Here is a 23,631-nt window from a genome sequence, read left to right as displayed (position 1 = left end):
TCAATTTCATCCCTCTTCCAAAATATCTGATATCGTTGCTCACAGTAACAAAATGATGTTGCGAAGACAAAAATAAAAAAACCTCTGGAAAAATAATGTAATTGATGTGAGATTGTAATAATAATAATTTTTAGTGTAGATTTTGTTTGAAAATATATTAATTTTTTTTATTTTTAATATTATTATATTAAAATAATCTGAAAATTAAAAAAAAAATATATTTTTTAAAATATTTTTAAAACACTATAAAAAAAAAAAAACGCGCGGGACATGAAAAATATGACTATATTTGTTATCGTGTTCTATTTATCTACGTGGATCATGATCTTCCATCATCAAAGTCTATAGACACCGCTTGATCAACTAACGGTATGGATTCGAAGACATGACGTGTAATCTCGTTATCTTCTTCCTCAAACCCACCCGGCCCCACTCTCTTTCCTTCTTTTCCAGAAACCCGTAGATACCACAACAGTGCATTCACAGACGGAACCAAAACCCACTTCATATAAACCAAACCAACTTCATAATATGATTACCAATTAATCCTTTACATCAACTAAAACAAAACCTTGTTTAATCTTTAGTTAACATGGAGCATGTCGTTTTAAGTTTTCTGTTGGCCTCGGCAGTGATTTTAACCGCTGCAACGGTGATTAGTGGCGAGCGAGTCAATGAAACTTCTGCTACAGCGGAGTTAGTGTGGTCAAAAGGAAAACTGGAGTCTGACCTCTTGAGCAAGCCTGAGCCGGGAAACAGCGACTATTTATCCGCGGGCGCGGATGTTGACGACCATGATGACCTTGACGGCGGGTTTTCTTCTCTTGATGGAGTGTTACGATGGGCCATTGGTATTAAAACACCGTTTCAAGTTTTTTGAATATTTTTTTTCTATGTGGTTTTGTTATAATAAATTGCTTGTTTTTGTGATAAATTTAGGGCATTCTGATCCAGCGAAATTAAAAGAAAGTGCAGAAGATGTTCAGAGGTTGTCTGCTAGTGAGTTACAGAAGCGTCAATTAGAAATTAAGGTTATAATTTTTAGTAACCAAGGCTTTGATTAATTTTGCTGCTGTTATTAATTGCTTGTTTCTTTTTTCGTTCTGGTGATGTAGGAGTTGATAGAGAAGATGAACATGCCATCCGATGCACAGTTGATGCAGATAGCGATAGATGATTTAAACAATTCATCTTCATCTTTGGAAGATCGCCAACGTGCGTTGCAGGAACTTCTCATACTTGTTGAGCCACTTGATAATGCAAATGGTATGTTCAAGTCTAGCTATTTCTCATAAATTCCTTCTGGGATATGAGCCAATAGACTTTGAATTCCAGTTTATTGCATTATCATAAGCAAGCTTAGAGATTTTGTTCCATTTTATTTCTCAATTTTACCATTGCATCCAATATTATCAGCAGAATTGCAAAACTGAGCTCCAGGAGGTGATTGTAATGGATCACTAGAGTTACAGATATAAATGTGTGTGCATGTATGCTTGCGCAGTTGTGCCATGGTTTGATTTTGAGTCAGACTGACTTGAGCTGATATCTACTTCCTCCTCCTTAATGTTTTGGATCCAGTGGAGGCACTGTGATGTTTGCAATGGGTGGATAGATGGTTGGTTGCTTTAGAATCTAAGACGAGCATCTCTAAATGACTTCACCTCTGCAAGCCATGAGTTCTTTGAGTGGCAGGAAAATGTCTCATTGTGGCACATATAAATTGTTTTTTGTCCTAGTACTGTCAGGAGTTCGTGTTATTTTTAGAAACATGTAGGATCTTGTCCTCTTCTTCTAGTCTCTTGATCCCCTGCTGGCATCAGACTACAATAATCCAGAATAATCTAGTGAGCATATTTATTGAACCTCGATTTCCCTGTTTTGTAGGATACGCCTGGAGATTTTTTGCATTACTTAATTGCACGTGATCATAATAATTGCAAACCCTATACTTGTTTTGTTTCGAGAGAGTTTAGATGTTTTGGCTGCATTATTGTTGGCTAATTTTGGTACTGTGTTTTGTGTCAGATTTGAACAAACTTGGTGGTCTTGCCATAGTAATCCAAGAACTTAATCATCCTGACCCAGACATAAGGAGACTTTCTGCATGGGTTCTTGGAAAAGCTTGTCAAAATAATCCAGTTGTTCAAAAACAGGTCTGCTAATTTTCTTATGTGAACTTGTTGGATCATGTTTTACCATAAATTCTATAGTTTACAAAATCTATCCTTCATGTTTATTCTTTTCGTCAATAATATTTGCTTGTTCTGTGTTGGATGGCTCTGTTCTTTTTAACTGATACTCTTAGCAATGAGTCAATAGCTAATTCTGCAATATTATGTCTGTCAGATTTTGGAACTTGGGGCACTGACTAAGCTAATAAAGATGGTAAAATCTACTTCCATAGAAGAAGCCATTAAAGCACTATATGCTGTTTCGGCATTGATCCGAAACAATTTATCTAGTCAGGAGTTGTTTTATGCTGAAGCTGGGGATACAATGCTTCAGGTACCGTAGGAATTAGTTAAAGTTTTAGGTGTTCTATGCAGTGCTGATGTTTGCATGGATTTTTTGTTTTAATGTTTTCCAAGTGCTGACACTTTGAAAGATGGAATTGATCTCGCCTTTCTCCCTCACTTTTCAGGAAATACTGAGTAACTCGAGCAGTGATATCAGACTCCACAGGAAAGCTGTTTTTCTAGTCGCTGATTTAGTTGAATGCCAATTGGAAAATTTAGCAAGAGCTGAGTCTCCATTCTTCAGAAATCGCTTCTTCCTGAAATCTGTAGTTGATCTAACTGCATCTACAGATCTAGATCTCCAGGAAAAGGTAGTTCTTTAGGATCTGTTTTGTTGTTGCAATGAATTGCTGTTTTCCTACTTCCGTGCAAGCTTAATGGGGACCTAATAGTTGATGAGTCAGTATATGCCATAAAAGAAGAATCTTGCGAGGTAGCATTTTTATTGGTGTATATGTCTTGGGAAAACTGCACTTGCAGGTGGTTTGGTGAGAGGTCATGAGTTGAAGTCGTTACTGGTAAATGACTGGGAGCCCAAAACTCATGCCCATCATAATGCTTAGGAAAAGATTGTTACAATCCAACTGCCTCTTACTCATTTTGCTTATTGCTGGTAGAGTAAAAAACAATACCAGGTGTTGGGTATCTGTATTCAATCGGAGTCATAATGCATTTGATGCAGACAATGCTTTGTTTTAACCTGTGTTTGTGATTACCACAGGCCCTTGTTGCAATCAAGAATCTGCTGCAACTTAAAACAACCGAGGCTTTGATTTTTAAGGATTTCTGTGATTTAAATGGTTCTTTGGTGAGGATGAGGCAGCAACTACTAGATTTGATGGCATCGGAAGATCATCGGGACTATGCAGTGGATTTGGAAAACCTCCGAAGAGAAGTGGAGCTGATTTTCCATGAAAAGCTAGGAAAGGTGGAAAATATAACTTCTTTGGTTTCTGGCTATAATTTCATGCATTCTTATTTGACTAGAAGGAATTAACCAGAATTTTGTAACAGGTGATGAAGGTTCCAACACGACGAGACATTTCTGCACCCATGCAATTTTTATAATGTCATGTTTACGGTGATTACATTAGTCTCCTTGCTATGGGTTTCTTAATAGGAATAGAGAGGCTAGTTTTGTTGTAGTAGTTCTAACATGTTTTGCCAAAAAAAATTTTCCATAAAAGAATTACTTTGGACATGTGAAATTAGTTGGTGTTAGGATATAAAGGCTTGTTTATATTTACTATTCAAAAGTGTTTTTAAAAAAATTAGAATTTTTATTTTATTTTTTTATTTGTTTTAAATTAATATTTTTTTATGTTTTTAGATTATTTTAATGTGTTAATATCAAAAATAATTTTTAAAAATAAAAATAATATTATATTAATATTTTCCAAGTAAAAAACATTCTCTCAACTGCATTTTCAAACATACTAATACAAAAAAGAAGAAGGAAGAAAAGTTCATGAAAAATAGAGCTAACTCCAGTATCTGCTGCATCCCAACGAGTGCCATCTTTTTCTACGTTAAATAAATAGGCAAGGAATCCTATGGGAAATAGTCGCTTTGTTAAGCACTTTTGTGCCCATTATGAGAGGACAGCTTATCCTCTATGGATGCCATAGGCAAATCTTGTTATTCGTTATGGGTGTGAAAGGACTAGCATTCTTCTCGTTCACGCGGGTCAAAAGTACTGAGCAAGGTGACAAAGCACCCAAGCTGTCTAGAACCAAAAACAAAAAGGCAATGTAAAAGAGCCAACAGATTCAACTCAGCTGTCAATGTTACTCCTGTAGCTTGGCTAGAGTATGCTGTGGTCAGCGTGCTATTCTTGTATTTTGGCCACTGTTGATTATGGTAGGCCGTAAGTTCACATGTTTCCGACCTAGTAGTGGAGGAAAGGGACATGAAATACAAGAAAATTCTTTTTTTGTGCAATCCAATCCCCTGAGCTAATTACAACGGTAGTGTCAAACTGTCACTCTCTAATCATGTGTGAGCGAGAGAGAATTTTCAGACAATAAATAGGTAGCATGAACAGCCACCCACCACCGAGCGTGTAGTAGCTGGAAAAGAAAGAAGCACGTGCATACACCGCGTACTAACAACGACTTACCCAAGAACAAGCCGAAATTACACGGATATCCTTGCTCCGTTCAGACAACGAACCGCGCTAAACTGTAATAACAACCTTCCATTCAAACAAAGTCGTAAATTTGACCAAGTCAAAAACCTAAGTTAACAACGCCTAAATAATAATACAAAATAATACCAGTAGTTGGAGGGTAAGTAAGGAGTTCCCATCCAGCACGCACCTCTCACAAATTTCGTAACTGACACTCTACAAACAAGCAAAAACCAAAATAATGTCAGCGCACAACTCCTCTTCCGTCGTCTTCCTCACAAAATCACCGTCGCCGGCGGGTCTTTTATCTCCATCATGTAGATTGAACATGATTTATAGTCGTGATAATTACTTGAGGACTAGGAGTTGTAAATTGATCATGCATTCTATAATAGCTGGAAGCAGTGGGAACGGTAGTGGTGGAAGCGGTCCAACCGGAGCAGGAGGAGGAGATGGTGGAGTGAAGAAGAAAGGAGTGCCAAATTCCAATTATGTGGTCCCGCTTGATAATTCTTTGGCTTCTGCTTACACTTCTTGTATTACGCGGCCTATCTCGGAGATCTTGCGTGATCTCAATAAGAGGATTCCTGATAACATCATTAAGCCTCCTAATTCCTCTTCCACCCTTATCCCCTGGTACATAAATTCATTATTATTATTATTAATTATAGATTTTTTTTTAATGTAATTCAACTGATGAAGCTGTGATTGATGGTCTTGATGAGTGCTGGTGATTTATTTTTGGTGGTTGATTTTGTAGGTTCCACGCAAACCGCATGCTCAGCTTCTATGCTCCTGGTTTGTCTTTTCCTCTTTTTTTATTTTAATTTTCAGCGGTTGACTTTTTATCTACAATGCCATTAACCTCTACATTGATCCATTTCTATGTCGTATGTTGTAATTTGGCAATAAAATTGGCATGCTGCTGCACTTGTTTTCGCGCAGTTCAAATGCCATTTCCATTTCTTCCCAAACACATACTGTTAATTTCTAAATCCATCCTATTAAGCGACACATTGATTGACTCCTTGCTAAGGAAAAATGCCGTCTTGTAGTTTTATAACTAGGGCCGGGAGCAGTTGAAATACATTCCAAATTACTGTTAGTGGAATAATCAAGCTTTGGGGAGCAAGATATCTATGCATATTATTAGCATGGTGGCTGGCTAGTCAAAGCTGAATCAGGGGAACGGCACAATCAAGTCTGGGCAAAAGAGAGCTCTTTTGGGCAATAATCTATGAACCTTCCATCCATGTTTTCCTTTCAAGCCATTTAAGTTTATAATTGAGTAGCTTGTGTCATGGATAGTACAACTTGGAATACATGATTGGTCTTTTGTGAACAAATAGTCTATTAAAATCCTTTTTGGCAGGATGGTGTGGAGAAATACGTGATGTTATATTTGCAGAAAATGGAAGTGTGACTGTGGTATACCGTGTCACTATACGAGGATCTGATGGAGAGGTGTGGTCCATATTCTGTTTTTTATATTGCTGTTATTTTTGCATATTTATGTTCATTCGTTGATTCGCTTATTCTAAATTTCCTGAAGAAAAGGGCTATTCATACTGCATCCAGTGCTGCAATTTATAAATTCTCTGATATAGAGCACTACTAGGACTGCTAAGTATTTCTTTTTTACAGTATGAAATTTCTTGGAAAAATCTCTCGATTTCAATGCTGGTTGGCATGTCTAGAGGTTCACTTTCCTGCAACCAAGACCATGGTTGATCAGTTTTCAATTGTACTGTTATCCAATCTTGCAAAAATTGACAGCTACACGTGCCATAAGGAAAGGCAAGTTTAATAGCTGCACAAATCTTAGTGAACATATCTGCAATTTTTTTCCTTGATCTATTTCCGTTCTTTGAATTGTTTTTGACCCCACTTCAAGATCCCATATTTATTCTTTTTTTGCTATGGACTGTAGAGGTGGGATCACTCATCATTAGTTGAGAGATGAGAGAGTCGGCCGAGGAATGAAGGTGTGGTTTCTTTGTAGATGAATTTGTTAAGTACATCATCCCACTTAAACAAATGTTTGAGAAAGAAGCCGTGGTAGATATATATGAGGGTTTCAACTGAGGGTCCTTGAAGATTGACTTGGTTGACTATAAAAAAACTTTGTAAGGAAACTATAAAAAAACTTTGCAAGGAAATGACCGTAGATAAAAGATGAATTTGGAGATTTTGAAATGATCAGGATATTTCAGAGTATAAGAACTGGAAGATTGATTTTCTGTTGAGTCTTCAAGCTAGCCATATCCTAGATTATAAGTTACTCAAGTTCATTGTTTTGATTACCATAGGGAAAAATGACTTTATTGACTATTTTAAAAAGGAGTCTATACGAAACAGTCAGAAGATTGGCCGATTGAGAGCCTGTAGACATTTCTTCATTGTTGATACCCAATAGTATCTCATACTGCTTATTTGGTGAAAAAGTCATATTCATATCCATATGACCTTCTTCGTTAAATATATCTTCCCCATGAAGAGGGAGCATTAGGTAGAGGGCAACATCTTTCAAGGTGACAGTTATATGCCTTTTATTCACCATGCTTGATACCTTAAAGACCTTTTCATTTATTCTTGAATTAGTCCCAGGATTAGCATAAAATTGTCTCACTATCTCTGTAAAGACTTTCTTACTTTTATTTTCCACAAACGAGTTCCATTGTGTATGGATTATCAACTCTTTAACATTTGAAAACATCCCCAACCCATCAAGATAAACTTGACATCCATGAACAACCTTCTCTTAAAGAACATATGAGCATAATATCTTTCACAGGACTTATGATTTACAAAGAAAGATCTTGGATAAAGAGGGCTATCATCACGAGGGATTTCAAGAACATTGGATGGAATGTTGTTTGCAGGTGCGGTAGAAAAGTGTGAGAGTTCACCTTGTGACAAAGGAGTAGTTTGAGAAGAGGAAATTACCTTATAATTTAAAGAGGTGAAGTTTTGTCTTCTTCAAGGGGGCTTTTTTGGAGATGCAAAAGCAAAGTGTTTTGGTGGGAGAATTAGTGTTTTGTGAAGAAGAAGAGAAAGAGAGTAAAAGAAGAAATGCCTTAAGCCTTTGAAATGGTCGAATACTCTTTGAAAGGGTGTTAGACCATGAGCTATGTGTGTAAGTAATGCATGAAAATCTTTTAAGCTATTATGTTTAGGATGAAAATTCTTAACTTAAAGAAAGCTTGAAATTTTAATAGCAAAAGTGACCTCTTAAGTATCCAACCACCAGTAGACAATGACTTGCACATATTTTTCACTTTTTGATGAATTTCTCTCTCCTTTTCCCTTCAGGATATAGAAAAACTTGTTATCCAGTTTTGTTTTTATTATATTCTAGGATATTTTAGGTAATTAAATTCAATGGTCATCTAACCATAATACACACCATATGTTCATTGAAGTAGTGCAAATCTCAACTTATATCTTATGAACTTATGTCCTTCTATATGATGAGAAATACGGTGGTGTAATCGTGATATTTACTTGAAACATTTTGTGGACCTTGGTATTATGTGTACACAAGATTTCTCTTTGGAGTTAGATGTTCAGGAACTCATTAAGAGCACTATATATTCTTACTCCCCACCAAGTTAAAGAACCCCTATATGTCTATGGTAAGAATCTAAGGTAATGTCCTGTCATGCTCCACTGTTCTTGAATCTACCAAGTGTTATCTAATTTTCTTTGAACAACGTGTGGCTCTATTTTTCCTTTTCATTTTGGCCAAAGCTGATGTTCTGAGCTGTGGAAATTCAAACCTGTGTCTCTAAGGGCCTCGACCTTGACTACTAAACCAGTCTGATTGGCCAATGATCTGTATCTTTGGATATGAATCTTTGATGTACCAACATGAGAATCCTATGTGAAGTCTCTTTGATGGGTAGAGTTCACATGCACATAGTGACACAGAATGATGTATGGTAATGTGAAATCATGAAATCGAGTAGTTCGTGGAATATCCTTCGATACAAATACTGGAGAAATGTGTTCATGATAGATTTTTCTGTCAATTCCTTTGTTTACATAAAGCGGGTGAACAATATACACGTAGTTCTTACTTGTGTCAATCTGTTCCAAGTTTGTAACATTGCTTGTTGCTTGGGGACTGTTTGCTCTAGCCATTGTTTGTAACTGGTTGCACATGTTAGTTCATCATTGCAGTTTAACATGGAAGTGACATTACGAAGAAATTGAAACAGATCCATTTTGTTGAGGAAATAAAATAAAGCAGTTGATTCTGCATTTCTGAGTTGTTCTCATCTGCATGTGCTCTAAGATGTGCGCACTTTGTTGAGGGTCTGTTCTGTAACTTATTGATATTACATGCTGACATATATAGGCACTGATGTTGCATGCTTTCTTGTGGTTCTGCTTTTTAACTGACTAATATGCAAACTGCTACGTGCTTTGTTATGGTTATGTACTTAACCTACCACTATTTTGCACTGACACAGGCTCATCGTGAATCATCCGGGACGGTATCATCCAGTGATGTTGACATTGAAGATCCAGTTGCTGCAGCAGAGGAAATAGCTTTCTGCAGAGCATGTGCCCGGTTTGGGCTTGGATTGTATCTGTATCATGAGGAGCAGATGCTATAGAAGACAAGTTAATATATGACCTAGATTGTTCTCTTCTGAGATATCAGGTTATACCTAATGCCGGCCCTTGCAACTGATGTATATTTACAGTATTCTCAGGTTTGGCTTGGACTTCTGTGGAACAGAGTATGTTTTAACTGGCTCATAATTTAGAAAATCTTTCTCAACAAAATTATCGAAAGCTTACCTCTTAAAGGAAATTTGGAGAAGAGAGAGCCTTATTTTAAACTTTGCATTTGTAAAATATGCTGTGGGCGATTCTTGTATTTTCTATAGCAAATTAGCAATCTTCCAAGAGGGTATCATCCTGAATGGCTATTTGTTACATAGGAGAGTAAGAACAGCTAGTATGTTTTGAGTAAAAATCCGTCACAGTTCCGTAAGTGTTACCTCGCAGCAACCAACAAAGAGGTAGGCTTTCACTTTTTCAGTCATGTATGATATTTCTTTAAGAGAATGTGCGGTCCTTGTTGTGTTTGCTGTGTTGTGCTGTGATTAAAATCACTTCAGCTGTTTGATAATCTATTGATGTGTTATGTGAATTAAAATTATCATCAAGCACATAACTTAAATTGAACACATTCTTTATGAAATTGAATGGATTGTTTAATAAGTATTTTAAAAAAAAACAAATATCATAAAAAAAAGGTAAAAAAACCCTTTTATATATGTATATATGTTTGTCATCACGTATGCCATATATAAACAATAAGTAAAATACAAAAAAACAAAGAAGAGAGAGAGATTAGAATTTACGAAGAAATGCTGTGAGGTGCTGCAAACTAATTATAGGGCACACGATAGGCAATAACTTTATCGAAAGCATGTGAATCATGATGGGGTCCCTCCCATCCAACAATTACAAATATAAATTACATATCAAATCATACTAGATCATCTTAAGGAGTGCATGTGCATATATAATCACCATCAATTCCTTAATACATTTAAAGTTAATTTCATATATGAGTGATTTTTTCCTTAATAAATATAATTTACTTCATCAAATATATGTATAGATAGATGGATGAACATTATTGTGAAGTAAATATACAAATAGGCAGCCCCATAGCTCTCCTAGCCAGAACGCAGAACTCGCCAGCCCAACTCTCCCAGACTCGATCGAGACCCATAGTGGATTTCTCTCTATATCTACAGTAAAGATGCCTCGTGAATTAGGGTTTTTTTTTTGTTTTTGTTTTGGTAATGTAATTGTAATACATGCAAGTATTCCTACTAACAATTCTCCGTGTATACTGCATTCTAGTATCAAGGACTAACGTTATTTATTCTTACACATATCTACTTCATTCTATAACAGCGGATTCCTGCACGGTGGAGATGGTATGCTAGGGTAAATCCACTGGCGTACGTGGACCTTGCATGGATTAGTTGCTTCACAGTTTGGAGACGTAAAGGAAGCACTTGAGACGGGTGAGAACTTGTTTGAAATTACTCTGCTTAGAGACATGAACTTCTCGGAGTAGTTGCAGCTACAGTTGTTGCCTTTGCCACTCTCTTTGCTTTCGCATTTTTTATGCCCATCAAGTTTTTAATTTTCAAAGGCGATAGTAATTCTTATTGGCATTTCGTACCAAGGGATTGCCTTCCATTAATCAGGGAAATTTAAAAGAACAGACGTGTCTGGTTCTTGTAATACGTAGCTTTTTACTGCTACAAATATGGCATTGGAGTGCTGATAGAATTGAAGATTCTTGTAGCGTGAACAACAGTTCAGAGCTGAATTCTCAATGCTACGAGAACATTTACTGTGCTATATTTGACAAGCAAATTTATGACATTTGGCAGAATACGATCCTGAGTTGAATTTTCACTGATGCATGGAGCTTCTGTGCTTTTTTTTACCACACCCTTCTACATTCAATGACTTCGGACAATTCTTTGAGCATATTCCTAGAAAATAAGATGATACAAGCGCTATCAATCCAATCCAAGAATTATGTTCAACATTTAATTCGGGGAGATAAGACATCATTTCATACGTTTGCGCAAAAAAAGGAGATATTGAGCTCAAATTTGTCAACACAACTGATCAATCCGATATCTTCCTTCGTAAAACCAGCAAACTAGAGGCAGGGGTCTCACTGTTCAAGAATTCTGTGAAAATAGGATGAGCATATTTATTTTAAGGAGCTCCCAACAAATCTTCGAGCCAACCAACTATTAATCCTGAAGCATAGTGCTCCTTCATATGATCCCGGTGCAGCATAACAGATCCATGTCAAATGCTACTGAAGAAGAAAGGGACAGAAAGGAAAAGAACAACCTCTTAAATTCCTTCTGGCCCTTTTGAAATCAAATTTTCCTCTGTAAACATTAGTACACACTGTCATATGACCTAAAATACACAGCTTTCTTTTCTAATGTCTTGTAGACATTCGCATGTTTCTCACACAACCCAAACATACATAAAAAAAAAATAATAAAAAAAAAAAAAAACCCTACCAACTCCTAATTATTTACTTGTATGATTTGTCATGCATCAAGACATATCGAATGTACAATATCATACCATAAGAAGGCCCCGTCTCTGTAGATTCTTCTAGTATCTTCCCTCTTGTTGACTCTCTTTGATTTACTTGGTACAAGTATCATTGCCTCTAGAATTTCGGCCCTGAATTTGAAGCCATCCAGGATATTATCACATCCACAAGTTGGTCTACATCCTTTGATGCTCGTGCACGGAGGATGCTCGAGTCTGCGCCTAGTGTGTTGCCTACTTCTTTGCCAACTGTCTCCCACGGGGTTCCCATGGTGAGATTTGCAAAAAGCTCACTTCCTCGGTTTACTGCATCTGCCATTGCAGGAGGGACATCTGGGAGCACCTGATTGAAAGAGACATCACATAAACTGCTAGCCTTCACAAAATTGCATTCGTAGGATATGAAAGCAGGAACACTATGTGTCTTAATATCTAGTTCCAAAAGTTACCTGCTGCAATGGAAGCCCATGATCTCCTGGCAACATGCGAATTGACATGTCTAGCATTGAACTAATGGCTGCTTCTGAACTAAGCACCTGAGCTAGCATTGAAGTTTCATCGATTGCATCGTCCTTGAACTTTATCAGAAGATTTCTAGAAATGCCATAATATGATTTTATCTGAAAGGAGAAAAGGTCGTCAATAATTGAAAATCACAGAAGGAAGTTGCTGTCAGTGGCAGTAATTTAGGTTTCTATGATCATGGATTGTGTAATATGCAAACTCAACCTTGCAAGTACAGCACCAAAAATATCACAAGAAGGTTTATGAAAACCCACCCTATAATAGGATAATCTATTACCCAAACACCTAACCCTAGGCATGGCAAGTAAAATACATCACGCTAAATCAGACCACCAAAACATGACTGTACCGTCCAGTAAAATGGCAGAAATTATAAATCTTCTACTTACCATAGACAGCCAACAAAAGGTTAATAATTACAATATGCATTGTGACAATATAATTAAAGTTTATCACATTTGATAGTTAAAGGTTGACATACAAGGCGACGAGTTTCTTCGGGTTTGGGACTGAAATCTTCTCTTCCATTAACCAAGTCCATGTATAAGGGAGGAAATTGCTCAACCAAAGGAAAAACTTGCTTCATAATGGGAGGGCTAAAGTTCTGTAGTTGCTTCATTGTCATCTCTGCCTGCGGGAATTTTATGTGAAGAAGGGTTTAAAAGATAGAATCATTCATCAAGGGAATCAACAATGCTTAGCAACTGAAGTAAGAGGATAAAAATATAAATAAACCAAAAATCTAGATAAAATTAACAGATCAAGATACATCTACAACATCAGCAGAGGTACACTCAGATACCAATCCAAGTGCATATTCACAATGCGATAGAAAATGCAAGAAACCAGTTTGAAGCATGTGGTAAAATAGTACATAAATATAAATTCACCGGGAACCATTCTGGTACTCCTAATGGAATAGACATATTAATATCATAAAAGCTAACAAATCAATCAACTGTCATTGTTATCCTTACATCATGCAAAACTCTGCCAAATTCATACTGAGGACAGGACCGATTCAGAGTGTTATATAAAGCCACAACACAAGACTTCAATACAAAGTTAACCTAGTGTTTCATAAATATCCTGATGTTTAAATGCATTCTCAAAAGTTTATAAAATGCAAATGGAAAACGCAAGCTTTAGAAAAGGCATTATTCAGATACATTGCTCTGAAAGCAGCTGACATATAATCTCACCCCAAGGCGAATGGTCGGTGATGATGCGATTTGTGATAGAAATGGTCCAAAGCTTTGGGCCACTGGAACAAGAACAGGTGAGAACAAAGGGATAGTTGAACTTGTTTCCTGTGATATCAAGAAAGAAATTTTTGTTAATCTCGAAACCATTCAGAAAAGGCTTTCTAACAGCAGACAATTTAGAATGATAGAAATTTTGTTCAACATGCATGCTAGCAAAATTAAACATGTTTGGTCCTATCACTCTGCTGCCAAAGAGAACATATACAGAGATGTCAAGGAATTCAAGGTTGAGGCAGTAGTAAAGTGAAACGCTGAAACAGGATTAATTCAGTCCCTTAGGTGCTTTCAAAATGACCTCATTTGAGTAGGGAGGTCATATTTCTAGGGTGGAACCTTTATTAGGGTTATGTTCATAATAATTCAAGCTCATCCCATTTCTCTTCCCACCTCATGTAGTCACATTCAATTGGTGAAGTACCTTGTTATTGAATGCCATCAGTATATTTCCGCTTCTTTGCACAGCATATCGTGATCCTGATAAACAGGAAATCAAATCAACATAATAAGCAGCTGTAAATCAAATCATTTTCTTGCACCCTCTCAAATATAAACTATGTGGAGAAATTCCATACCAATCAAAAGGTGAATGACACTTCCCAAAGAGTGGCCTATGCCAAAAGTAGGAACATCTTGTACCTTTAAAATTAAGAGTTTTTAGCCTAAACATTTCTACCCCCTCCATGAAACAACAGACCGAAAGGAAATATTATTTTTCAGATTGTAAATAAATAAACAGCTTACGGTTTCTTGAAGAAACCGAAGACACCTATCAAATTTGAACTGCACTTCATCAGCAATGAAGAAATAGTCGAATCCACTAGCATATGGTGTGGCAATCACCAAAACACCCCTATATCACCAAAAGAAAAAAAATGACCATTAATTTTCCTCAGTCATCACACAGTCTGTAAAGTTCGACTGCCAAGTAAAATAGCGTATTTGTTGACTATGCAATTAAAGGTCAATACTACCAGTATCAAAATGTAGCCACTCACTTTTCTGCCAAGCGTTCAAGAAATAAACGGTAAGTAAGCTGGGGTGCTGCTCCAACGAATATACCACCAATGAAATGAACAACTGACTTGGGTCTTGTGCTTTTTGGTTTAAGAACCCATGATCCCTGAGATGATATCAGAACTATCTAATAAAAAAAAATGGAATGAACTATCAAAGTAATTTAATAAATTCGTGAATTTGAAAAGTTTTGGATTATGCAGGCTCCTGTCTTTACATGCTCTAGGAAGTTACAAGGATAAATAGTTGGAGGACATCACCCGGGTACTTGCAGGGTGCTAGAAGGGAGAGTCCAAGTCAGGATGTGTGCTTCAAGACATCATCATGAGTTCAGAAACTAGAGGACCAATCCCTTAAGATTAAAGGTGTTCCAAGTAACATTGTAACTGGAGCTTCTAAATCTCAACATCTTCACATGGAGTTTTTACAAGAAGAAACTTTAGACACAAATCCCCTCCAGAACCTTAGTTTTGCGGTATTTTTAAGATTTCTGTCACAATTGACAATTTATGGTATGAGAGAAAATTGCAGACTCTTTTGGTGGAACCCAATTAATCTCACAAAGGCCAAAGTCCAAATTTTCTCTATACTTAGGAAACCCTTCTCTTCCACCCTGATTCATCGCTTTTAAAAATAGTAAAAGTAAAATCCGTTGACTTAATAAATCCTGAGGGTTCAAGTCCTCTGTCCCCAAAAAAGGGCCCGCTCGACTCCCTAATTGTTGATTGGTGGATGGAAGTACCAAGGATAGTCTGGTGGTATTCTATAGTTGGTCACACGGCTACATTTAGGAGTAAGAAGTTCCTCACACTTTTCATTTCATAAAAATAAGTGGGAGGTGGCAGTACGGTTTACAGGAGATAGACTGAAAAAAAAGAGGTAAGAGCTTTGCCGGAATAACTATCATCTACTTTTATAGACTGCATCATCCAAGAAATGAAAAGGCTTTCTAGGTTAGCCAATGAGTCTAAAGTACTCAAATTATCTTCTTTCAATCCAGACTCACTCAGAAACAAAAAAGAAAAAAGGATCCATGAATAATTCACAACTCAATTTTCAATTAACCAATCTTTCTCAACAGATGGTTTATCTTCGGTCTTTTTTGCATCAAAATCGATACACTAAGGATAAGGAAAGCAAGAAAACAAGCATGGCATAAACTTGATCAAAAGTGAAAGTGAAAGAAACAACACCTCAACTTCAGACCAGTCTTTAGAACCACCCCAATAATCTTGTGATTGTCTTGAGGTCTCCGTAAGTAATCTACAAAACCCAATTAAAAAAAAAATAACAAAGTTGACTTTTTTCTTTCGTAGGTTATCAAGAAAATCATTGATAAAGATGTTGGGGGTTGAACCTTTCAATCTGATTGTAAAGTTGGATTGCCGAAGACGACGACGAAGAAGAAGATGGTGATGGTTGTGGTGGTTTCCTGACGGGGTCTTCATAAGTACAGAAGATTCTGCTGCTTCTGGTATTACATTTACGGGGACCATTTGCCGCCAGTAAATGAACAAGTTGATTTTTATGATTGGAAAAACCGATGAAGCGATGGTGGGACTGTATCAGATGTTGATGAGCACTCCATATGCAGCAACTCTCCATTTGAATTTAGTCCAAAATTCAAATTCAAAGAGAGGCTAAGCTCCCTTCCTAATGGTTATATACGGTACTACTGTTTGTTTCTGCTAAACTAAACTCAAGTCCGATTGTAAGAATTTAGACAACTAACCACTTCCTTCCTTGTTTTCAACTACGTATATGTTATCGTCTGTTTCGGAACACGCAGGCCGGAGGTGGGATTTCCTCCTTCTGATAATAACAGGTTAAAGACTTCAATTTCAAGGATCTATCAATAATCCCAAATGTCATGAATAATTTCCCTGTCTGCTTGAACAATGCCGATTTGCTTGGGATGTTTTTGTTTCTGCGGTGGCGTTTAAAATATTTTGAACTTTTTTAATATTAAATTATTTTTTTATATTTTTATATTTTTAAATTGTTTTAATATATTAATTTTATAAAATTTATAAAATATATTATTTTAATATATTTTTAAATAAAAATAACTATAAATTTGTTTATTAAATTCTCAATCACTCTATTCATTTTCATCCCTCGCGCTATCTCAATTGGAAAACCCAACACTCCTTCTCTTGGCTCTATTCTATAGCCTATAAGTTTCTGCCAGTTGTCACAGGGAAAATTGCATTGTGAAACTCAATTTTTCATTTTTTTTTTTAAAGAAAAGTTCCCGAGGCATAACATTGCATTTAGTAAATAAAATATTTTTAAATTCAGATAAATCATTGGGTTAAAACTATAGATATCAAACTGATTTGACTTGACCTGATATATTAACCCGAGATGTTAATATTGTAAAACTAGCTTTGACCGAGTCAGAAGAAAAAGAAAATTAGGGTTGCAGTTGTCTCGTTGAAACTTGAGCAACCCGTCAGGTAAATTTAGGATTTATGTGACCCATTACAACTCGATAAAGATTCAATTATTTTAAATAAATATAAAAATCAATTTTTAAAAATGAGATGGAAGAAATTCTTTTGAGTGATTGCTACTTTTAATGAATGATTACTTGTTTTTGTTTTACGAGAGGTGGGTGTTGTCTAAAGAAGGGAATTTAAGGTTTTTCTTTTGCTTGGTCTAATTTTAAACATGTATTTTTTTTCTTGTTAGTTGTTAATTTATATCAAAGTTTATTATATAAACACTAAAAAAAATAATTATTTTTTAAATGTGAAATTAAAAGTTTGTTAGTATATATATTATATATTAAAAAAGTTGAGTTTTTTTAATGTGAAATAAAAAAAAAAATTTGTTTGAATACTTCAATTTAAAAAGAAAAGATAATAAATTTTCAATGTGGAATAAAAAATATTTTGAAATAATATTTTATTTTTTATTTATAACATATATAGTCTATATCCACATGAATTTTATTTTTTTTAATTTTTCTATGTAAGGTAATAGAACCTCAAATATTTTTTTAAATTTTTTTTGAATTAATCTAGGATCCAATTCTTTGTTCGAGTCAACTTTCGAACCAGGTTTAATAATTATAGTTAAAAATAATTCATTTGAGAGGATTATTTTTCACCATTTTTTTTTAGTTTTCTTTTATTTATAATCCCATGATATCTCCTGATTAGTTTTTCAGTATTGAAATTAAGTTTATTCTTTTTAATTTTGACGAACGAAAAGCCATCTATATTAAAATTTTGATTATTGTAATTTGTAACCAAATAAATGGATAATGCATGATATTTTAGTTTGATAGAATAGCTTGCTTCAACAATAAAATCAAGATTCAAACCTTTGTAACTAAAGATTAATTTCTTTTACTGCATGACAACAAGTGAGTGAGGCGTCGGAAATATGCCTTCTATAAAATTTGAATGAGAACAAGAAGCTCATATTGACACTAACATGTCCGTAACCAAAATAATTACATCTAGAGATGTTTATTTTAAGAGGATTATTTTCCGTCTTCTTGCAAACTTCGATGTATTTTTGTTTCCTTTTCTTTTTAGAGTTGCTATATCTTGATGTAAACACCGACTGTTGCAGATACAGACTCGTCTACTTTGCTGGACGCGTCCAAAATTCTCAAGTCCGGCAGCAGCTGATAAATCTGTTGGGAAATTATACTCACTTTGACATATTTAATGGAAGTTCAACATTCCCTTGCGAACAAGGCTTTAAGGGGAGAAAATATTCCCTCCATGTTAAACGGCTATGAAGTGAACACTTTGTAATTTCAAATAATCGCGATCTTCCATTCGCTGATGTCTTGGATTGGAGCAAGTTCTCTGTTGTCATCAATCAACAAGATATTGCGTTCTTGAAAACAAAATTGTTGTCTGGAAAAAGAGAGACGTACCCGAGAAAGTTTATCATATTAATTTCTGCAGCTTATCATACTTACTAATGACAATATCCTCCTCTGAGATCCAGATCTTTCTATACCCTGAGAGTTCAAGTCAGGTAGGGAAATCGAAGCATTTTCTTGCCAAACAAATCCGGCCTTTAGATGTGGTGAAAGATTAGCTCTTTAGCTTCTAAGATCTCAACTGTTGCCGTCATCTGTAATCTGTCCTTGACCCCCGGTAGAGAGGGAGAACCAGCTGCCGTTCTGGATTTGATAAACCAAACACATTGGTGTCGAGCCCAGATTCTATCGGTGGGGCAAGCCTCCACAATTGATCATACCTCCAAAGGTGAAGAATTCAATGCGTAAGATGTCTTACGATATGCTCCCCACCAAGGATGAACTGCCGCTGAAAGTACAGATTAAAGATTGATCATGCTATGCTATTGCTACAATGAATCCAATGAGGAAAGCGTTCACATCTTTCCCAGCTGCACTGTGACCTAACATTTATGGACTAACCTTTCACTCCAGCTCGAACAGAGAACAATGAAGGGTTGATGTGTATCTGCTTGGACAAGTATGGGATGGAAGAAGCCAGCCGATTTATGAGAACCAAAAACCTGGACAACAGAGCCCTGACCTAATTCGCCAAAAAGCCTCTGCATTTTGGATGGCTGGCCTAGCAAGAGCGCAGGCAGTCCAAACCTAAGGGCTTGCTATTCTGTGCTTTGCTCTTGATTTAAACATATTTGGTTAATTAGATTGCGTTAAAAATTCTCGTTGAAGCTAGCACATGATTAGAAGCCACCAGGGAACAAATTATAATCAAAGTAATCTTTGATCTTTTTATGCATTCGAAGAATCCCAGCAATGACATAATAAGCTCAACCAACCATGCAGAAATCATGCATTGATAGGACATCCAAGCCAAATCAGCTTTCAACATTCTACTAATTTTTTTGCATCGAAACTGGTTCTGTTAATGCCACCATTAAAGCAGAAATCTGCAAAGACCATTAAACCTCACTCAAGATAGAAGCTTGCGCTAAACTTCCTCGTGTTCAACAACCAAAATAAAAACAAAGAGTAACGCCTGAAACACACTTTTCCCTCAAGACCAGCAGAAGTTGCACTTTAAAAGATAAATGGCGGGAATATTTCTGTGTTGCCGATCTCCACCATCAACATTTTCAACTTACAAGAATGTGGCAGACCAAGAAACGTGCGCCCACCATCAAATCAATATTTTCAGCTTCAGCTGTCAAGATGACCGACACTGAATATCTTAAATCTCGATATTCTTCGCCAGTCTATCCTCGAAAACATTAAATGCGAGTACTGTAGGGTGGGGATTACACATATAATTACCGAAGACAAATAAAAGGATGTCGAGTAATTTAGCACTTTATAAATGGATAGGTAATGCACATTGACACAGCACAGTAGTTGTATTTTAGTTTGGATTGATTATACAGAGTCTTTTGCTTGGAAATTGGAAAATAGCAAATCACATTGTACGTTCAGCTGAGGATGGCTGGTAGGTGCGACGCCTCAGCTCCGACTGTGGAGCGGGCTGTTGCAAAAAGATTCTTGTTGGATCATTAGGATCAACGTATCTGCAAAACATATCACAAGTTTTAATCAACAAGAGGTCTTAATCTTACAAACAAAAATTATATAACGTATCATGTCACTTACGCATGTCTCATCATTTCATCAACTGGAGTTTGCGCTGCTTGCAGAGGATCTATCCAAGGTCTTGGTGCAGAGTTCACTTGTTGATTGTATTGTCTCACCGCCGAGATCAAGTTGAGAAAAAGTGGAACAAAGGTTCCACAGCCCCCTTCCTTGAACAAAATTTTGAACGAGTGGGTGGAGTAGAGAGCCCTATTCTCAGTCTCTGGAACTACCTGAAGTTTCATATCAAGACAATTAGCTTACACATAAATAAGTGGTGATCGTAGAAGAAAGCCTTTTCACTGTTATACTTACAGGTTCCACGAAACCTGAAATATTGTTGCAGTGAAATATAGGTTGGTTGAATTTTTCTTCATGGATAAAGAGCTGCATGACAGTAATTTCAGAATAGAGGTCACGAGAAAGCCCAGAGAGTAGATACCCAACGGTCCTCAAAATAATAACGTAGAATCTACATGCTTGGAATCAACCATGGCCTCAAAACTTTGAATATAAAAATGACTGAAGGTTGTTCGAATCACTCCAGTTTTTGGTTTTTGTTATGATGTCTGCTTCCACTTCTCAAGAAGGGAACCGCATTCAGCGAGAGAAATTACCAATTGAACAAGTTTGGAGGGTATATAATGAGAAATATACCATCGGTATGGATACCACACTGCTTAGCTGGTAAAAACAAACAGCTTCATCTTTCTTTGCCAAGAGCTTTAGAAGTACCAGATGTTAGGTAATAGCATTGCCTAAATTTGATTATTACAAAATGCAAGATTTGACCAAGCTAATCGAAACCCAATCACCTCTGATGAAAACACTAAACAGCTAATATCTTGTCAACATGAAATCCAATGCATGAGTTATATCTAAAGTAATACAAGAAAGGGAAAGAAGACTCAACCAACCAAATGAAAAGGTTCAAGGAAGAGGGAGTCAGAAGAATTGCATAGACGATTGAGTACCAATATAAATATTCATCGGTTACTTACAAGAGGCATGTCAAAAGCATAGAAATTTCCAACAGGCTGAGATGCAACAAAGACCATCCGTATGTTAGACAAGTAGATTGTTCCCTTAGCTTTAACTTTTCCGCATCTGCAGCAGCAGCAAAGGGTTGGATAACCCATTAAAACCAACAAAGACCATTCGTAATTCCCTTTAAGAAAATAGACTTCATTAAGATTTCAAAAGAAAAAAAAATAAAATAAAATTGGAGAACATTTGTGAGTAAAAAGGAAAAACAAAAAACAAACCCGGGGATTTTGTCGACCTCGAATTCGACGCCGTCTCTGGCCAATACAAACAACTCGTTCTCGAAAGGAACGGGCATCCCGTTTGGATACAATTGTGGGTTAAGAGCCATCTCTCTCTTCTTCTTTTCAATTGTCGATTTTTCTGCAGATTCAAATCAATTCAATTCTCCAGAGTTTATAGAGTTGCTTTTTATTGGGAGCACCGAATCTGAATAGTACTAATATATATATAAGTCGCGTGGGCGCTACCTCCTTCTGGATCCACCTCGAAAGAAACTAGCCTGATGCCACGTTGTTTTGAGAGATTATTTCTTATTACACAGACTAATGGGCCCAGAACCGGGCTCATATATTGTGGACATGAGCCGGTTTCTGTTTTATTTATTTACTATCGGTTTCAAAGTCTCCTCTCAAAGTTTGCAACTGCACCTACTTCACTTATTTTATACACCACCAAAGGATTTTTTTAGGATCTCACATGCTTCTTTTAAAGTTTTTGTTCAAGTCACCATCTCTATTGCAGCTTCATCAAGCCCATAAAACACAAACAAGACTCTGTTATCTCTCTTTCTATATTCTTTAAGAATCATCCTTTTTGCATTATTGAGCACTGCTTTTGCTCTTGTTGATTCTGGCTCATTAGACCTATCTTCAATCAGTTCTCACAAATCTAGAGAGCTCAAAAGATCCTTAAATTGTATACAATATAGGTCATAATTTTGTTTTGTGAGACGAGGAATTAGAGATTGAAAATGATAAAGAAATATGCTTATATTATGGATATTTTTTTCAAATATCAAGTTTTTATTCATTTTATCTTGGAGGTTTTTTTCTTTAACTATTAAAAAATGAATTTTATTCTTATAAATACATCATGAAAATAAAAGTTAGTTATAAATAAAATAATCTCTTTGAAAAATCATCATTTTTTGTTTAAAAATAACTACTAATTAAAAAGCATGCACTATACAATTTATTTTTAAAAAAGAAGAGAACGTGTTATTTAAAATTTATTTGTTTTTTTGAAAATTTATTTATCAGAATATTTATTTGTTGGACCAAATAGTTATGAGAATTATAAAATAAAATTTTAATAAAAAAAATAATAATGCTTTCATAACCATGTCGAGGATGTATTAAAAATATGAAAATAATATATTGAAATTTTTGGAGTCTATTTTTGATGAAATAAAGATTTGCAAAGAAAAGATAAAAATTAAACTTAAGAAGAAAAGCAAAGATAAATCATGAAAGGCTGGAAAAAGAATTACTTGATAATTTTATTAAAAAACATTATTTCAAATCTTTGGAAAAAAAAATCTAAAAAATAAAAATAGGTTAAAGAAAAAATGGCATGTGCTCTCACACCTAAACTTGCAAAGCCATGTCCACGCGCTAAAGCCCTTTTTATTTTTAATTTAATTAAAAAGGTGAACGACGTTCGCCCCCTTTTTTTATTAAGCTTGGAATCCTATCACTAGTGAAATTTATTTTAAAATTTTATTTTCATCTAAAAATATCATAAAAATCTATATAAATTATTCAAAATCAATCACAAAACTAAAAATTAAACAGATCCATAAAATCAAGTATAAACCTGATTTGCCTTCCCAATCATATTTAAAGAAAAAAACCATTTTTAATAAATTTCTCTCAAGAAAAAGAACCTATTAAATTTTTTTTTTTTTATATGGTTGGATTGTGGCCAAACAACAGCTTTCTCTCTTTTTTGCTATTTTCCATCATTTTTTTTTCTCTAACTCAATGATTGAAAAATAAATAAATAAATAAATTTTTAGATCAAAATAAAAATTCTAAGAATTTTGAGATTTTTTCCATGTTTTATATTTTAATCCTCTCACTTTAACTTTTATCTTTTTAATTCAATTGAAAACTTTATTTTATGGAATTAAATTTAAAAATGATCAAATAAAAAAATTAAGAATATTTTTTTAAAAAAATAGGAGGTGCTTCATTATTCATAAACATGAAGTACAATAAAAAAAAATACCAGTTTTTTTTAGTTGAGAAAGTAATTTAAATGAACAGAAATGAAAAGGCAAGAAAATTCAGGTAAAAAGTGAACATGACGGTGTTGGACAGGCCTCCGGCAGTTCAATTTATTTTAATCCATTAAATCGGATGATGGAATGTGAGAGCTGGGAAACTAACCATGGAACTGGAGGTTTGTTCAATTTAGCTTGCCTCCGGCAGTTCAATGCCT

At 35.4% G+C, this 23,631-nt stretch overlaps 4 protein-coding genes across 6 annotated transcripts; 2 read left to right on the top strand and 2 right to left on the bottom strand.

Moving 5' to 3' along the window:
* Window positions 1-376: 376 nt before the first annotated feature.
* On the top strand, window positions 377-3,775 carry LOC118054377 (hsp70 nucleotide exchange factor FES1). 3 transcript variants are annotated; one of them, XM_073408001.1, is made up of 8 exons: window positions 377-851; window positions 940-1,031; window positions 1,116-1,215; window positions 2,029-2,156; window positions 2,350-2,508; window positions 2,645-2,830; window positions 3,241-3,447; window positions 3,534-3,775. In XM_073408001.1, the coding sequence occupies exons 1-8, from the start codon at window positions 593-595 to the stop codon at window positions 3,585-3,587; spliced, it is 1,185 nt and encodes a 394-aa protein (XP_073264102.1). In that variant the 5' UTR covers window positions 377-592; the 3' UTR covers window positions 3,588-3,775. The 3 variants fall into 3 exon arrangements, with proteins under 3 accessions (XP_073264102.1, XP_034921830.1, XP_034921829.1); XM_035065938.2 differs by having other exon boundaries at window positions 379-851; window positions 1,116-1,266; XM_035065939.2 differs by lacking the exon at window positions 2,350-2,508 and having other exon boundaries at window positions 378-851; window positions 1,116-1,266.
* Window positions 3,776-4,782: 1,007 nt separating this feature from the next.
* Window positions 4,783-9,747, top strand: LOC118054379 (DNA repair RAD52-like protein 2, chloroplastic). Its single transcript, XM_035065940.2, has 4 exons — window positions 4,783-5,283; window positions 5,408-5,445; window positions 6,020-6,111; window positions 9,123-9,747. Exons 1-4 carry the CDS (start codon window positions 4,889-4,891, stop codon window positions 9,267-9,269), a joined length of 672 nt encoding a protein of 223 aa, XP_034921831.1. The 5' UTR covers window positions 4,783-4,888; the 3' UTR covers window positions 9,270-9,747.
* A 1,775-nt stretch (window positions 9,748-11,522) lies between these two features.
* Window positions 11,523-16,483, bottom strand: LOC118054376 (uncharacterized). The gene is made up of 10 exons (XM_035065937.2): window positions 15,934-16,483; window positions 15,770-15,839; window positions 14,558-14,682; window positions 14,304-14,412; window positions 14,135-14,198; window positions 13,981-14,036; window positions 13,500-13,607; window positions 12,779-12,928; window positions 12,222-12,392; window positions 11,523-12,115 (listed from the first exon to the last, which is right to left on the bottom strand). The coding sequence occupies exons 1-10, from the start codon at window positions 16,179-16,181 to the stop codon at window positions 11,891-11,893; spliced, it is 1,326 nt and encodes a 441-aa protein (XP_034921828.1). The 5' UTR covers window positions 16,182-16,483; the 3' UTR covers window positions 11,523-11,890.
* Window positions 16,484-19,853: 3,370 nt separating this feature from the next.
* Window positions 19,854-21,678, bottom strand: LOC118054375 (UPF0664 stress-induced protein C29B12.11c). The gene is made up of 5 exons (XM_073407977.1): window positions 21,408-21,678; window positions 21,144-21,249; window positions 20,458-20,529; window positions 20,164-20,375; window positions 19,854-20,081 (listed from the first exon to the last, which is right to left on the bottom strand). Exons 1-5 carry the CDS (start codon window positions 21,515-21,517, stop codon window positions 19,973-19,975), a joined length of 609 nt encoding a protein of 202 aa, XP_073264078.1. The 5' UTR covers window positions 21,518-21,678; the 3' UTR covers window positions 19,854-19,972.
* Window positions 21,679-23,631: the final 1,953 nt, after the last annotated feature.

The sequence above is a fragment of the Populus alba genome, chromosome 3 (genome assembly GCF_005239225.2).
Source record: "Populus alba chromosome 3, ASM523922v2, whole genome shotgun sequence".
Classification (NCBI taxonomy): Eukaryota; Viridiplantae; Streptophyta; class Magnoliopsida; order Malpighiales; family Salicaceae; genus Populus; species Populus alba.
Note: the sequence above shows the minus strand (reverse complement) of the source record. Positions and strands in the feature narration are given on the sequence as shown.

What these genes read in the sequence shown, in the direction of transcription:
- LOC118054377 (XM_035065938.2), top strand. Translation starts at nt 593, where the DNA reads ATGGAGCATGTCGTTTTAAGTTTTCTGTTGGCCTCGGCAGTGATTTTA. An exon ending in CTGGGGATACAATGCTTCAG is followed by an intron (nt 2,509 to 2,644) that starts GTACCGTAGGAA and finishes CTCACTTTTCAG; the next exon opens with GAAATACTGAGTAACTCGAG. An exon ending in TCCATGAAAAGCTAGGAAAG is followed by an intron (nt 3,448 to 3,533) that starts GTGGAAAATATA and finishes ATTTTGTAACAG; the next exon opens with GTGATGAAGGTTCCAACACG.
- LOC118054379 (XM_035065940.2), top strand. Translation starts at nt 4,889, where the DNA reads ATGTCAGCGCACAACTCCTCTTCCGTCGTCTTCCTCACAAAATCACCG. An exon ending in TCTTCCACCCTTATCCCCTG is followed by an intron (nt 5,284 to 5,407) that starts GTACATAAATTC and finishes TTGATTTTGTAG; the next exon opens with GTTCCACGCAAACCGCATGC. An exon ending in GCTCAGCTTCTATGCTCCTG is followed by an intron (nt 5,446 to 6,019) that starts GTTTGTCTTTTC and finishes CCTTTTTGGCAG; the next exon opens with GATGGTGTGGAGAAATACGT.
- LOC118054376 (XM_035065937.2), bottom strand. Translation starts at nt 16,181, where the DNA reads ATGGAGAGTTGCTGCATATGGAGTGCTCATCAACATCTGATACAGTCC. An exon ending in TTCGGTTTCTTCAAGAAACC is followed by an intron (nt 14,199 to 14,303) that starts GTAAGCTGTTTA and finishes TTAATTTTAAAG; the next exon opens with GTACAAGATGTTCCTACTTT. An exon ending in TGATGGCATTCAATAACAAG is followed by an intron (nt 13,608 to 13,980) that starts GTACTTCACCAA and finishes TTGATATCACAG; the next exon opens with GAAACAAGTTCAACTATCCC.
- LOC118054375 (XM_073407977.1), bottom strand. Translation starts at nt 21,517, where the DNA reads ATGGCTCTTAACCCACAATTGTATCCAAACGGGATGCCCGTTCCTTTC. An exon ending in GAGGTCGACAAAATCCCCGG is followed by an intron (nt 21,250 to 21,407) that starts GTTTGTTTTTTG and finishes CTGCTGCTGCAG; the next exon opens with ATGCGGAAAAGTTAAAGCTA. An exon ending in GATGAAATGATGAGACATGC is followed by an intron (nt 20,082 to 20,163) that starts GTAAGTGACATG and finishes TATGTTTTGCAG; the next exon opens with ATACGTTGATCCTAATGATC.